The sequence below is a fragment of the Medicago truncatula genome, chromosome 3 (assembly GCF_003473485.1).
Source record: "Medicago truncatula cultivar Jemalong A17 chromosome 3, MtrunA17r5.0-ANR, whole genome shotgun sequence".
Taxonomy (NCBI): Eukaryota; Viridiplantae; Streptophyta; class Magnoliopsida; order Fabales; family Fabaceae; genus Medicago; species Medicago truncatula.
The window spans coordinates 56,255,010-56,270,264 of record NC_053044.1 but is presented as its reverse complement, the minus strand read 5'-3'; the positions used below and the strand labels follow the sequence as shown (position 1 = coordinate 56,270,264).

Below are 15,255 nucleotides of genomic sequence, written 5' to 3'. Positions count from 1 at the left end.
CTCTGGTTGTACTCTTTGAGCGGTGTTTCCCTAAGCATACCTTGTGCGGGGGACTACACCGTTGTTGTTAATATATATCATTTTGGTTTGTGCAAAAAAAAAAAAAAAAAACCTTCAATTATTTTGAAACAAAATAGACCCTTGGATCATGTAATACCATTGAATTTAATAGTGAACCACAAACACATGATTTTTCTTTTCTTTTCTTCATCTCCTTCCTTCTATTTCTTCTTCATCTCCATCACCTTCATCAATCTTCATACACATTCAAACCCATGAAAAAGAAATTTTAATGATAGATGTGTTACACAATATTAACAACTCCATAACAGATTTATTTGCACAAGAATTGTTTTCTTTCTTTCTTTTGTTTGTTTTGCCCAATGTTTTATTACTAATGTTGGCTTGGGCATCAAGCATGATGTGCGACAAAGGGTTTTTCTCATTGTCATACGACACAGCAAGCAGAAAAAATAAGCCTGCACCAAAAATTAGCAAGTTGTTAAAAAAATATAACCAAGTACGTTAGAACAAATAATCAACTAACCATGAGAACTTGTTCATGAATAAATGATGAAGAATTTTTTTTCGAAGAAATGAATAGATGATGAAGATGAATATAGGTAGGAAGCATTTACTTTAATTTAATCACTATCATCTTACATTTCTTTTCAATGATAGAACGAAACCTAGAAGATAAAAGTAGAAGTAAACTGCAACACTAATTTAACCGACCTGAATTTAAATTGCTGAAATGTCCCCTTTTTCCCCCTCAAGCTAGCTCTATTAAAGGGTAGACATTGTGTCCTTCCAACTAAGGGATTTTATGCTCTTACGTCGGCTTAAGAAGCCAAATCCAAAAGTTTTCTTTGAGGTCTCACCCGTGTTAATAAAACCAACCAACTTTGCAACAAGCGCAGCACTTTCTCTTATGTGGTTCAAATCTCTTGTATCCGTCCATATGAGCCATGCCAATTGTATACTTCTGTGTTTTGTCTTCAAATCAATACCCCACTTCAGGTATAGTTCCTCTCTTCCCTTCCTCGAAAACTTCTTATGCACTTGCTTACTGAGCATTTTCCTCTCACGGGTTAGAGACAGCAGGCTGTTCAGTAATTGTGGCATGAAAATAGTGTGAAAACTTGATATATGACATAAAAATAGCATATAATTGTGACTTTATGCAAGTGTTTGATGTAAAGCATTCAAAGTGAAACACCAGCCATTATGTTTCATCTCATGGGATGATCACATGCTTCATATTTTCAGTGAAACATCAGTCATTATGTCTTGCACCATATATAACAAAAATATGACACATGCAAAATAAACTAACTTGTCCGGTGAAAATCAATGAACATGGTTGATCATGTTTACAAATGTAACTGCGAATTGTATTTCAAAATCTACTCGAGAAGCAGCAAAATATTTTACCTCGAATTGGGTGTGACATCATGACCTTCTACTCCTGTAGTTTGATTTCCACTAGAAAAAGTGTCCTTTAAAAAGGACAAACGTCTGAGCTCTACATCCAAGTACACAGAATCTGAAAGTTCACCTTTGATGAGAAGGAAAAAATAGGACCTATGTACGAGTGGCACATTGCATGCATCCCAAAGTTCGACTATATCTCTTTGCTGCATCTCAAATTTAGAGGGTATTAAAGTCCCCCAAACTCCGGGTAAACTGAGACCTCTTACTCTGTTCACATTTTTGTTGATTGGAGGTGTTCTCATAGGTACCTATCATACAATAAAACAAACACATTGGTGAAGGCTTCATGAAGGAACTCATGAACTTAGGTAAGAGCATAGAACTTTTAATCTCGTGACATTTAGTTTAAGTTATAATCACAAAAGATCCAAGGGTGAGTTCTTATTAGACAACAATTCCTATTTTCTATTTAAATATAAGTTATATACAAGAGCACCAGAGTAATTACACATGCAAGAACACCAATGTTATCTTTGAATTCACGCTATAAAAATTTATATGCTTAAACAACATGAATGACTCCTAGCCAAATGGAAAAATTTATATGCTTATTGCATCTCATACGATAATTTTTCACACTATTTCAGATCATATTTAAGAATTAGCATAACGATAAGGTTCATGCACTATATTTTTATTTCCCAAGTTTCGTCTTTGCACCAATAGTCTCTTTTTATTCAAGTTTATGCCTAGCCATGTAACAAATAATTAAAATGAAATAATCATGAATAGGTATACCCTAAGAAAGACGGACAGCATCAAAATTTGTGTTTGTGCTTAGTTGCTTACCATAAGATTATCAATGTCTTTGACCACTGGTTTTGGTTTTAGACTTTCATCCATTCTTACTACAAAACTAAGGACGCTGGAAGTTTCCTCCGTATCAGAATCCATAACAGATTCTGCATCTTCTACTGAAGCATTCATCTCGTGAATTATAGAAGATTTTTTTGAAGTTTTTCTTCTTTTAGCACGTAACTTCGGTTCAGATAACTTCTCAGGAAAGCATTCCAAAAAGTATTCCTTTTCAGCACCAGCTGATGCTTTGAATGATACTTGTTCCATGTCATCAAGTTGAGGAGGTGATATAGTTTTAAGGTCTTCCTGATCAAACTGATGAGGTGATGTGGGTTCCTGGTCTAGCTTATTGGACGAAGAAGGTGACATATTCTGCTCCAACTTAAGGAACTGAGAATGCGATGAATTTTCCTGATCCACCTTATCTACCCGAGGAGGAGAAATGGCAGCCATACAACGCGATTTGGATTCAAATGAGTCATTAGATTTCTCTGAGAGGTTCACAAGATGGTCACTGGACCTTTTAATGTCCTCAACTTTTCGCTGAGGAGCATCTTGATCACTATGTCCATTCCCTATAGAAGATTTACCATCTACCTGAGGAAGAGACATGGCAGTCATGCAACGGGGTTCAGATTCAAATGAATCGTTAGATTTAGTTGAGATGTTAACAAGATGGTCTTTGGTCCTTTTAATATCCTCAGTTTTTTGTTGAGGAGCATCTTGATCACTATGCCCATTCCCTACAAATGACTTGCCATCTACAAAAGGAAGAGATATGGCAGCCATGCAACAGGGTTCCGATTCAAATGAGTCAATAGATTTCTCTGATAGGTTCACAAGATGGTCGTTCGTCCTTTTAATGTCCTCAATTTTTTGTTGAGGAACATATTGATCACTATGTCCATTCCCTGTAGATGATTTACAATCTACCTGACGAGGAGACACGACAACCATGGAACATGATTCATGTTCTGATGGGTCATTAGATTTCTCTGGGAGGTTCACAAGATGGCCGTTGGTCCTTTCGATGTCCTCAATTTTCTTGTGAGGAGCATTTTGATCACTATCTCTGTTTCTTCTATATGATTTAGGTTCTGACCGAGAAGGAGACATGGCAACCATGCAATAGGGTTCATATTTAAATGAGTCATTAGATTTATATGCGATGTTCACAAGATGGTCGTTGGTCATTTCAATGTCTTCAATTTTTTGACGAGGAGCATTTTGATCACTATGCCCGTTCATTATAGATGAGTTAGGTTCGACATGTCGAGGAGACATGGCATCCATGAAACATGGTTCAAATTGAAACGAGTCTTTAGATTTCTCTTTGAGGTTCACAAGACGGTCATTGGTTCTTTCAATGTCCTCGGTTTTTTGCCGAGGAGCATTTTGAACATCACACTCGTTCCATGTAGATGATTTAGGTTCTGCCTGAGGAGGAGACATGACAGCTATGCAACAGGGTTCAGGCTCAAACGAATCATTATATTCATGTGTGATGTTCGCAAGGTCATTGGTCCTTTTAATGTCCTCAATTTTTAGTTGAGGATCATCTTGATCATTATGCTCATCCCCTTTAGATGATTTACATTCTACCAGAGGATGAGACGGGGCTGTCATGCAAAAGGATTCTGATTCATATGAGTCATTAGATTTCTCTGATACGTACACAAGATGGTGGTTGGTAATTTTAACGTCCTCAATTTTTTTCTGAGGAGCATATTGATCACTATGCCCATTCCATATAGATGATTTACATTCTACCTGAGGGAGAGACATTGCATCCATGCAACATGGTTTAGATTCAAATGAATCAATAGATTTCTCTTTGAGGTTCACAATATGATTGTTGGTCCTTTTAATGTCCTCAATTTTTTGCTTAGGAGCATCTTCACCACTATGCCCATTCTCTGTAGATGATTTACGTTCTACCTGAGGAGGAGACATGGGAGCCATACAACACGTTTCCGATTCAAATGAGTCATTGGATTTCTCTGTATGGTTTGCAAGATGGATGTTGGTTCTTTTAATGTCCTCAATTTTTTCCTGAGGAGCATCTTGATCACTATGCCCATTCCATATAGATGATTTACATTCTACCTGAGGAAGAGATATGGTAGCCATACAACAAGTTTCAGATTCAAATGAGTCATTAAATTTCTCTGTGTGGTTTACATGATGGTTGTTGGTCCTTTTAATGTCCTCAATTTTTTGCTGAGGAGCATCTTGATCACTATGTCCACTCCCCATGGGTGATTTACCATCTACTTCCACAAATTGAATCATGGGTGAATTTCCTTCACTTTCTTCAAAAGCATGAGTGGATCCTTCCCTTTCTTCAAAAGTAGAAATAGGCATATTAATATCTGGTTTGTCCTCTTTTTCCACTTCTTTTATTTCAACGCACGGTAATTCCTTGAAGCTATCTTCAAATTCAGATCTGCTAGCCATCTCCTCCCAACCTTGACAAGGATCGGGCCCAACAAATGTCGGAGGACAACCGTCCAAGAGAAAGTTGTCTTCAGAATACTCAGGTTGCTTGAAAAGGTTCTCATTAGAAATAGACGAACCAGATGTTGTTCTGTCAAGATTCTCAGGAATGACATTTGTAACCGGACTAAGATCATTAGAAACACCTGACCATTCTGAGGCCCAATCTTGATCTACTCTTAAAACTTGATCTTTCCCAACTGATTGGAGCAAATTTTGAAAGAGATCACGTTGTCTAGTTAATTCTTTGATCTCCTTATCCTTCTGCAAATTTTCAAATTAAGGAGGAAAAGGACTAACTGAATCAAAACCATCAATAGAAAAAGAAAATAAAAACACAGCTAAATTTTGTATCTTTTCAATATTTTCTTTTTGTAACTGTGTTATATGAGTGTTAATTTTGTTTTTGGCAACAAATTATAGAAATGGTTGATCTTTAATAATCTCATCAAGATTTACAAACCACTAGCCCCATCCATATTTCAACTCTACCAAGTCAACATTTTTTTTTATGGCATGGTATGCATTACCTTATTACCATTTTAACATATATACTAAGTGAATTTGATTTTGGTTGTAAAAGTTAGAGTATGGATATCTCTTTGGACATACTATAATAGGGGGAAAATAATTTTAAAACTTATAATTTTTTAACATTATTTGAGATTTAAGAAACTAAAGTGTGATTGTTCACAAGGAATAAGAACATTTTAAGAAAACAGAAAATAGACAACTTCCTCCTGTTCCATTGTTCCTAAGCTTCGTACCGAGGAAATTAGAAGAAAATAAATAAATGGCATACAATGCAATGGGTTTTATTATATTTTAGAAGCAAACTCAACCTTGTTTGGATATGAAACTTACTAACCGTATAGTTCTTCACTAGTTTGAAGGAAAAATTAGCATCATATTGAATAAAGTCTGATTATTTTCATTTGAAGCAGTTAGTTAATAATTTTTTTTATCAAATTCATATATGCAATATTTTTTTTAGTGAACCAAAATTATAAGATTGTTTAAAGTATTGCCATAATATTTAATGCAATGTAGATATTACTGTATAGTATAATTACCATCCAAAACACTGAATTTATTGTGTCTTCCTCACCTGTTCAATTTGATGTTCCCTTTCCTTAAGTATGATGGTACTTAAGCTCTTTAACTCATTCTCCATTCTAGCCAATTCATTTTGTAGCTGCTTTACCAAAAGCTTGTCTGACATGACGACGTTGACCCGAGCATTAGTAGTCACCTGCTTTGCGCAACTAGCAAAAAATAGAGTATTTTTTGATTGCTCAATCTGGCTGCGTGCAGGACTAATTGTACAAATGATGGCTGTTCTGGCATTGCCTCCTAAAGAGTTATGCAGAATGCGAGTAAGCTTAGAATCTCTGTAAGGTATGTGCCCATTTTTTTCCTTGCTGCAATCAATGATTGTGATTTATTATTTAGTCTCTATTATTGCTTGACAAGCGAGCTTAAGAAGAAGGAAGTTCTACCTTAGTTTTCGGATTACGGTTCCGAGGGTTAGTAAACTGCGATTTATGTGACTACCTTCTCTCAACCTTGTGCCTGCTGATAATGCTTGAGAAGCACGCTCACTTCCTGCCAGATCAACAAAATTCTGTGCAAAGAAACTAACTCTTCTTCATTTCATCAACCAAACAATTTAAACACACACACCAAAGGGGTAAGGATCTTACCACACTGGCAAAAAGTGCGCCAGATCTTGCAGTGCCTACAAAATCACTAGGATTGCTTTCAAGTGTCTGCAGAAAACCATAAACTCATCATTTTGGGAAATTCAGGAGTAAAATACGTTACTTTAATCTCAATTACTATGTTGGGAAAATTCAGGAGTAAAATACGATATTTTAATCTCAATTGCTATGTAATTTAGTGATAAAGTGAATACCAATCGAAGAATTTGATGAGATCTGGAGCTTGTTTCATTCATGGCAGTTTCTTCTGTTGTCCTTTCAGCTGCAAGATAATGATATGGCTTGAAATGGAGCATCAGAAAATATCAAAAGCATTATAAGAAAAACACTAACTAGACCTAGTACCTGCACATTTTGAAATAAGTTGCTGCAATTGACTCCTCTCTGTCAGAGTCTCCTCAGTAAGTTTCTCAACAACAGTCCCTTTCTGTTCAAGGGACATAGATTCTCAACCATTCGAAAGAACTAAAGCCAGAAAGTCTTGACCATTATTATATAATAAGGAAAATATCCTATTAAGTTTACCTCTGGATCATCTAGGAGTCTTAGTGTGGTAGCATTTGAATTAAGAAGGTCTCTAACAGCTTCATTATATATTTCCAAGGCAGAGAACTTCACAATAAACTCTCTTTCTTTATGCTGAGATACAAGAAAAAAAATGTCATTTTTTTTTGTCAAAAATCAAACAATATCGTCTATTCAAATTGTTTTATACCTTTTCTATGTATTCATAGATATCCTTCACTGCAAGTTCAGTAATTCCAGTCATGGTATATGTCTTTCCACTGCTTGTTTGCCCATACGCGAAAATGCTAGCTGAGATTAAAATTCATTGATGAAAAACAAAAATGAAATTTTGATCAGCCACCATAACAATAGATAAATAAAATCACCAAGCATATAACAAGAACGGGAATAATATTACTCACAGTTGATACCCCTAATTACTGAAAGGGCAACTTCCTTAATCCCTTGCTCATAAACCTGCTTAGTGGGACATTTTTCTCCAAATACCCTATCTGCTTCCAACAAATCATCGATAAAATATGAGTAGGAATTCAAAAAACAAAATGCTTCAAAATCTATCAATCATATTAATATTCATGTAACCATGTGATTTGACTCAAGTAGTTAATGAGATTCACGAAACAATGAAAATGTTCGGGGATTCCAAGTTTGATTCGTGAGTTGAACAATATTCGGTCATGTTTTACTTACTATTTGTCGAACACAGGATTACATGGATGCTGACCTTTGAGAATTTGAGGGTTAACACAAATAACAACAACAACAACAACATTTATGTATTACAAAGTTTCATAAATTATAACTACAACAAACAAATCAACATAATGAACATGTTTACTACCAAATGTATATGTATCCGGCGATGATCGCTGTTCTGCATGACCATTGTTCTTGAATTTGATCGTGCTATGAGAAACACATTCCCATTCTGAAACATCCTGCCTCGTTTTTTCTTTTTCATTCAAAGGCCTTACTCTAATTGCAACATAGATTCTCTCTTCTTTGCCATTTGAATAAGGAACATTGTTTCCTCCTTGCTCCTCGCTCATCTTCACGAATCACAATTAGAACACCAATTTCGTAACCATTGCAGCAACAACACCACCTCTTTTATCCATTTCGTTTCTTCAACGTTTCGTTATCTTATTTTTCACATTACTCAAAATAATCTCTCTCACAAAGCAAAGCAAAGCAACGGTATCACTTAAAAAGGATAATCGGCGATACCGTTGTCTTTATCAATATGGCCGCCGGTGGGTGACCGGAGAAGGAGAAAACGGAGTTGAAAATCAAATGAAGCGGGATATGGTGTATAACCCCTAGATTCCGCAACCACCGCGTAAATACGAAACCGTTTTGCTCGCTAAAACTAACATTTAATTGATTCCCTATTTTACCCCTAACTTTTACAGTTATTCTTCACGTTGTCACCCATAGCCAATTACCCCCTAGAATGCCCCTTATAGTTAACAATTACATAAAATTCCAATGAGTTGTTTTCAGTTTTTTTTTTTAGGGAAGGGTTGTTTTCAGCTTGTTACAATTTCATTTATGCCACTCTGGCTATTATTTTTTTTTTCTTCATAATTACTAGTTACAAACCCGTGCTTCGCACGAGTTGAATAATGTATTTTTTAAAAATTTAGTTTCGAAGGAGAAATCTTATAAATTACGAAAAATTGTCGTCCTTTATAAATATGAAAATCAAAGCTGCGTAAACCAAAATTTGGCAACACAGTGACTAAAACACTACATAAAAATAATATAACAACTATTGTAATATCTTATTCCTTAAAGTTAACCCGAACGCAAAATTTTGCCCTAGATTTAACTTAACTTCTTTGCTTAATTTTACTGTATTAATCTTATTTAATTTAATCAAAATGTTAACGTTAATTGTTAGGGAAATCAAAATAAACAAATCGCTCCTAATTTTTCTCCTTAATTTTACTAAACAAATTATATTAACCATAGATTTAATTTATGCAAAATGTCATCTCTTATTTTTAAATGTTAACCTGTGACGCAATATTAACCCTAGATTTAACCTAATTTTTTCGTGTGACTTTACTATATTAACCCTAGATTTAATTTATGCAAAATGTCATATCTTATTTCTAAATGTTAATCCTTGACGCAATATTAACCATAGATTTAACCTATTTTTTCGTGTGACTTTAGTATATTAACCCTATATTTAATTTATGCAAAATGTCATCTCTAATTTTAACCTAATTTTTCCCTCCACAATTTTGCATTTAATGTTTATCTAAGGTAAAATAATAACCTTAGATAATTAATCACGTCATAAAAAAAATTCTTCGAAAGAAAAGATGTTAAAACGACGGAACATTGTGATTCATCATAAAATATGTATGAGCTGATTTAGAGATCATATAATCAGTTTATGAGATTAGGAATTGACATAATATTTAGGATGAAAACAATTGGAACCAAAAAGGAACCAATGACGTGTGAATTATGATTACATATTATCCAAAATTATAAAAAAGAGCGTTGTTGTTGTTGTAGAGTTACCAAAAAAGGATTGATACCCATATTTACATAAGATGAAATCAAACAAAGAAGTAGCATCAGTGAGTGAAGATATTATTCAAAAAAACTATGCATACCAAAAAAGGATTGCACCTTTATATCGTAACAAACTATGCATATCTTTTTCTTATTCAAAAAAACTAAACATTGCTAAATAGAAAAGATATTATTTTCTATTTTGTCAGCATCAGATGATAGGATTTTGTATAAGTTTGATAATGACCCGAAAGATATCTTTCCTTATGTAGTGGGAATATAGTTGATGTAACACTATGGAAAAAATACTTCGTAGCTTTATCATTTACCATCTATTTACCTTGAGTTCTTTGCTTCCATTTTGTAGTCAATTGCAACCAAAATATATGTAACAATTGGTCAGGTTCGAGGCTGCTCATCAACCTACATCATCCGGTTGTTGAGAAGTTTAAGACTTAGTAAGTTTGCATTATGATTTCACAATACAGTGTTAGAGTAACTTATTATTTCACAATCTGATTTGATTGTTTTTTGACCAACTTTCTTGAATTGTTGTCGTGACCTTAACACTTCTCAAGCTCAGAGTCAAAGCTTCGGCTAGAACTTAAGTCAGAGTTCGACTTCTTCTCAACGTACTTCGTACAACGATTTTTCCAAACTGTCTCAGGTTAGGCCAATTGCTGAATTTATAAACTTAGTCAATGTCTGCTTTTTTATGCGCAAACATGCTTTGAGTTTTTTTACGCACAAATTAAAAATACATATTGCATTATTCTTTATTTCATGTGCATAATTTGTGTTAGGATACATACTGCATCACTATTTGGAAAACAGTTAAATTCAATCCTAACCAGTTTATATTGTATTATGAAAGTTGCACCAAATGTTCGAAGACATCAATGTCAAATGGTGCTAGCTATATATGCACATGCGAAAGTGATGCTTAATTTCCATTTGTTTCAACAATGTTAATTGGTCAACGGGGTACATATAATGTACATGCATGCATTTATCTGGACTTTGTAGGAAGATAAATTAGAAGTCATGCTACATTTTCTTTAGCTTAAAATCGGTTATGCCACCTTTATTTCATAAATTATATGTAACTATATTCGCATACATCTTATCCATGTAAATATGCATTAGACTTATATTGCAGTTATTTCCCTGTTTAGCATTTCTCAAACGAGGTGTCAAGAACAATTCTGAAAGGAAAAGCGCAAAACAATCACTCTCATTGATGACCAGACATAGAGGCAGTATAATTGTCACCTCATTACCGCCGATAGAGCAAGCTATGAAAAATACTTGGGTGGGCAGTAGTTCAATTTCTGCAGAGAACGAGTGATGGAAGAAGGTGGTAATCTCATCTTTGATCTCGAAAAGTCACAGAAGAACTTGCAAATTCGAGTTGTTCCAAAGTAGATATTTGTTGTTGAACTATTTGAACTTCTACTATTTTGACGTATCGCTTTGGACTGTAGTCGTAAACTATCTTGACTTTGGAATGTCATTTGTTCTTTTCATTTTGTCTGATGTAAATATTGGCAAAAATCCCTTAAGTGCACTTTTTTCTTTGGCTAAAGTGCCCTTTTCCTCCCCTAACTTTCAAAAACTTGCAATTTTGGCTCCCTAATTATCAAAACAACAATTTTGTCCCCCTAAGATTTAGCCCCATTGCAAATTTTATCATTTTGGTTAATTTTGACCGAGTCAACGCTTATGTGGCACTTGATTAAAGGATTTGGCACGCCACATGTGTATATTGCTATTTTTAAAAAAACAAAAAGCCATGTGTATAAATAGAAGAAATAAAAAAAAAATAAAAAAAAACCAAAGTGATTGGCACGTGATGCATCTCTCTTTCAATCCTGATTTTTCTCTTACAAACTCAAAACATCTCTTTCTTCCTCTCCTTCCAGTTCTTTTACTCCTCTCTTTTCCTCCCTCACTTCTCTACAAGTCTATCTATCTTCAATAATATTAATTCATTCATTCCCTGACTTTACCCCAATAATAGTTTCTGAAAATTCCAGAAACAAAAATAAACTGCATCTTTTAAGACACACCCATGAAAACGAAAAAAAACATCCATTTCATTCATTCATCAATCAAGCAAAAATAGCATCACAGATTTGCAGAAAACAAAATGAAAATCTGAAATCAATTTTGATGAAGAGAATGGATATGAGATTTGATTGGTTGCTTTTTTGTGTTTGAAATTAGAAGAGGAAGTGAGAATATATTTGTGAATGAAAACAAAACAATAATAGGAAACGGCTCGTTAGTGAATTCGATTTTTTTGGAGCCTTCATTTCTTTGTCGCCGTTGTTGTCTTCGCGAGCCACTATTGCTTTTTTCTTCATGGTGTGTCGGCAAGAGCCTTATCGCCGGTTCCATGGAGGCTTCGTGTGTTGTAACTTATAATAGTACTTTGAATTGATGATTTTTTCATTGTTTAATGGCATATATGATTTTGGAGGAAAAAAATATAGAAGGGAACATCAAAGAGATGATGAACATGTTGCTGGGTTTTTATTGTGTTTGATAGAGAAGAAAAGGGATTGAAGATCTTATGGTTGCTGGGTTTTATTTTTTATTTTTTTTGGGTTAATAGTGTTTTACCCCCCTGTAATATAGGTCATTTCCGGTTTTACCCCCTGTAAAATATATTTTTTGGATTTCGTCCTTGTAATTTGAAGATTTTTGGTTTTGGACCTTCATGAATTTCGACTGTACAAAATCGAAGATATGGCAGGGGGTAAACCGAAATTTGCTCAAATTAACATGGGGGTTAAACCGAAATTTTCTCAAATTACAAGGGGGTAAACCTAAATTTGCTCAAATTACAGGGGGTAAAATTTTCCATGAAGGTCCAAAACCAAAAAATCTTCAAATTACAAGGATGAAATTCAAAAAAACTATTTTACAGGGGGGAAAATCGGAAATGACTTATATTACAGGGGGGTAAAAGACTATTAACCCATTTTTTTTTGATTTTTTTTTAAAATTTTTTTATTTCATTTTTCATTTATTTAATTTAAAAAATGATTATATGATATTTTTTTTTTAATTCAACAATTATACACGTGGCGTACCACATAGGCTTTGACCGGTCAAAATTGACCAAAAGGATGAAATTTGCAATGGGGCTAAATTTTAGAGGGGTAAAATTGTTGTTTTGGTACTTAGAGGGTCAAAATTACAAATTTTTGGAAGTTAGAGGGGGAAAATTGCACTTTAGCCTTTTTCTTTATAATGTTTTCTATTATTGGATTCTAGCAGCGACATTTGGGAGCATTTTGAGACCATTATTAAATTGATTTTCTGCATTTTGTCAATTTTTTAAATTGGATTGTAACAACGGCATTTGGGACCTTTTTTTTCTTTCTGCGTAACGTTTTATGATATTTTGCCCAGAAATTACGGTGTGAATTTATAGAGTCCAAAAATGTATAATCCATAAGTTGCAAAGCGCATAATTTGCTGTTAATAGATTCTAACATATGTGGGTGAACTGAAGGACGTTATATATGCAGCGCAATTATTAAGAAAAGAGAATGATCAGAAAATGATTACGATATATGAGAATTTAGTAAACATGGTTCAATTCAGAAAAATTGGGGATTGATTCCAATTTTACAGATTTTGTTAAATCAATTGATAGTAAATATTATTTGAAAATAGTTATTTGAATTTTAAAGTAATATTATTTTTTATTGTAAAAAAATTAATATTATTTAAGTTTAATATGACATGGCATGTGTGTATTAAGTTTAGTGGCACATCATATAAAATTACGCCACATCAACATCAATTGAAATGATGGATTCAATTTAAAAAATTGAAAAAATTAAGGGACCAAAATCGTGAATTTAAAAATTAGTGGATCAAAATTCAGAAATTGGTTAAAAAATGGACTAAAATTGCAATTAAGCTAATCTTTATCTAAATTATATCGAACTATCACGAGTTAATTATAATATTATTTTATTACAGTCTTTTTCTCATAAAATCCCAAAAATAAATCTTATAAAAGTGCTACAAATTGTCTCATAAACAATTATAGTCAATGGGAAAAAGTAATATTTGAAAAATATATGAGCTCTCTCAAAAAAAAAAAATATATATATATATGAGCAATTTTATAAGTTTTTATATTCCTTTATAAATTGTTTTACAAATAGTCAAATTCACATTTACTCCTTAAAAAAAAGTCAAATACACTTATTAAACTTCTTCCAAAGGTATAATAATATTGTACCAATACCAATAATATATGACTTTCTAGATGGGTTGCGAAGCTACTCATATCAGATTCACGAGAGAGAGAAAATTATCATTGAAACCAAAATTATAATTATGGTGAAAATCAGTTCAAAGATTATGGTGATTGTGATGATAGCAACAATACTAATGGTTGTGATATCCATGCCATTAACATTAATTCCATCCTCATCAACGGTGCAGCATCCAGTATCTATTGTTCGGCCATTAAGGGACCATTTGAGCCAAGGTGACAAATTTTACCGTGCTGAAGATGATTTAGAGGATTATAGTAGCATTTGGAAACCTTCTCCTTGTTGTGGCGGAGGAGGTGGTGGTTCTCCTATTCCTCATCCTTAAGAGAAATCATCTTGAGTTATCTACTTTTATGTTTCCGGCCTATTGTATTATTATTTTTTAAATAATGGCCTACTTTCTTGAATTTTTACATTATTATTGAATTATCACTGCCATTTTGGATATCGAAATTGCATTGATCAAATAACTTTGGTCTCGAATTTTGGTTTTCTTGTGCTGGAGACATATGTCTACGTGAAGCTATATCTGGCAAAAATGACTCTTGATATATACTAAACATATGCCTTTTGTTGCGCTTCATCTATTCTTTCATTCCATTGACTCAATTTTGAGTCTTTAGAGTTGAAGTAAGTTATGTGTATGATTAATAAATAAATTATTAATGATTGATTTTTTCTTCAATGACAAAACTTAATTGATATTTGTTAGTAAGAGATTTAAACTAATGACTCTCTTGTGAAACTCCAATATCCACATTATAAAAAAAAAAACTCCAATATCCAAATATCGAATGACATTTAGATGAGATAGTATGAAGTCTTTAGAAGTCTTGAGTTTAAATATATCCTTATAAATATATCGGTGTCAAATATCTTAAAATTCCGACTTAAAATATAAGTATAATTCACATTGAAACTTCGATTATTATTTTTTATTAAGTGAGTCGAATTTCAAAAACTCATCAAAGCTAAGACATACCCTCAAGACTAATCAAGTTGTAACAAATAAAGGTTTAAATATGCCTTTAGTCCTTACACTTTTATCAGATTTTGACATTGGTTCCTACATTTTTTTTGTTTGAAATTGGTCTCTGCACTTTGTAAAAATATTGGTATTGGTCCATCTGTTAAAAAAAATACAAAACTATTGATATTGATCCCTGCACTTTGTAAAAATATTGATATTGGTGCCACGTGGCGTGAAATGATTGGGCCACGCGGCACTTCGTTGGTTTTGTGTTTTTTTTAACAAAAAGTTAACAGAGGGACCAATACCAACATTTTTACAAAGTGCAGGGACCAATATTAAAATCTGATGAAAGTGCAGGGACCAATGACACATTTAATAACCGACGAGCTTTGGTGTTGGCGCGTGCTGAAGT

General features: G+C 33.4%; 1 protein-coding gene across 1 annotated transcript; it reads right to left on the bottom strand.

Annotated features, from left to right (window-relative positions):
- Window positions 1-118: 118 nt before the first annotated feature.
- Window positions 119-8,454, bottom strand: LOC11435491 (kinesin-like protein KIN-7I). The gene is made up of 13 exons (XM_003603680.3): window positions 7,879-8,454; window positions 7,439-7,528; window positions 7,225-7,325; window positions 7,035-7,148; window positions 6,855-6,936; window positions 6,704-6,771; window positions 6,492-6,557; window positions 6,288-6,412; window positions 5,897-6,209; window positions 2,284-5,052; window positions 1,435-1,742; window positions 736-1,105; window positions 119-479 (listed from the first exon to the last, which is right to left on the bottom strand). Exons 1-12 carry the CDS (start codon window positions 8,084-8,086, stop codon window positions 787-789), a joined length of 4,563 nt encoding a protein of 1,520 aa, XP_003603728.2. The 5' UTR covers window positions 8,087-8,454; the 3' UTR covers window positions 119-479; window positions 736-786.
- Window positions 8,455-15,255: the final 6,801 nt, after the last annotated feature.

Bases quoted from the DNA above. Each gene is read 5' to 3' on its own strand.
- LOC11435491 (XM_003603680.3), bottom strand. From the start codon at position 8,086: ATGAGCGAGGAGCAAGGAGGAAACAATGTTCCTTATTCAAATGGCAAA. The intron at 7,149-7,224 runs GTATAAAACAAT...CTTGTATCTCAG, and splicing joins TCTATGAATACATAGAAAAG to CATAAAGAAAGAGAGTTTAT. The intron at 6,413-6,491 runs GTAAGATCCTTA...TTCTTTGCACAG, and splicing joins GCGCACTTTTTGCCAGTGTG to AATTTTGTTGATCTGGCAGG.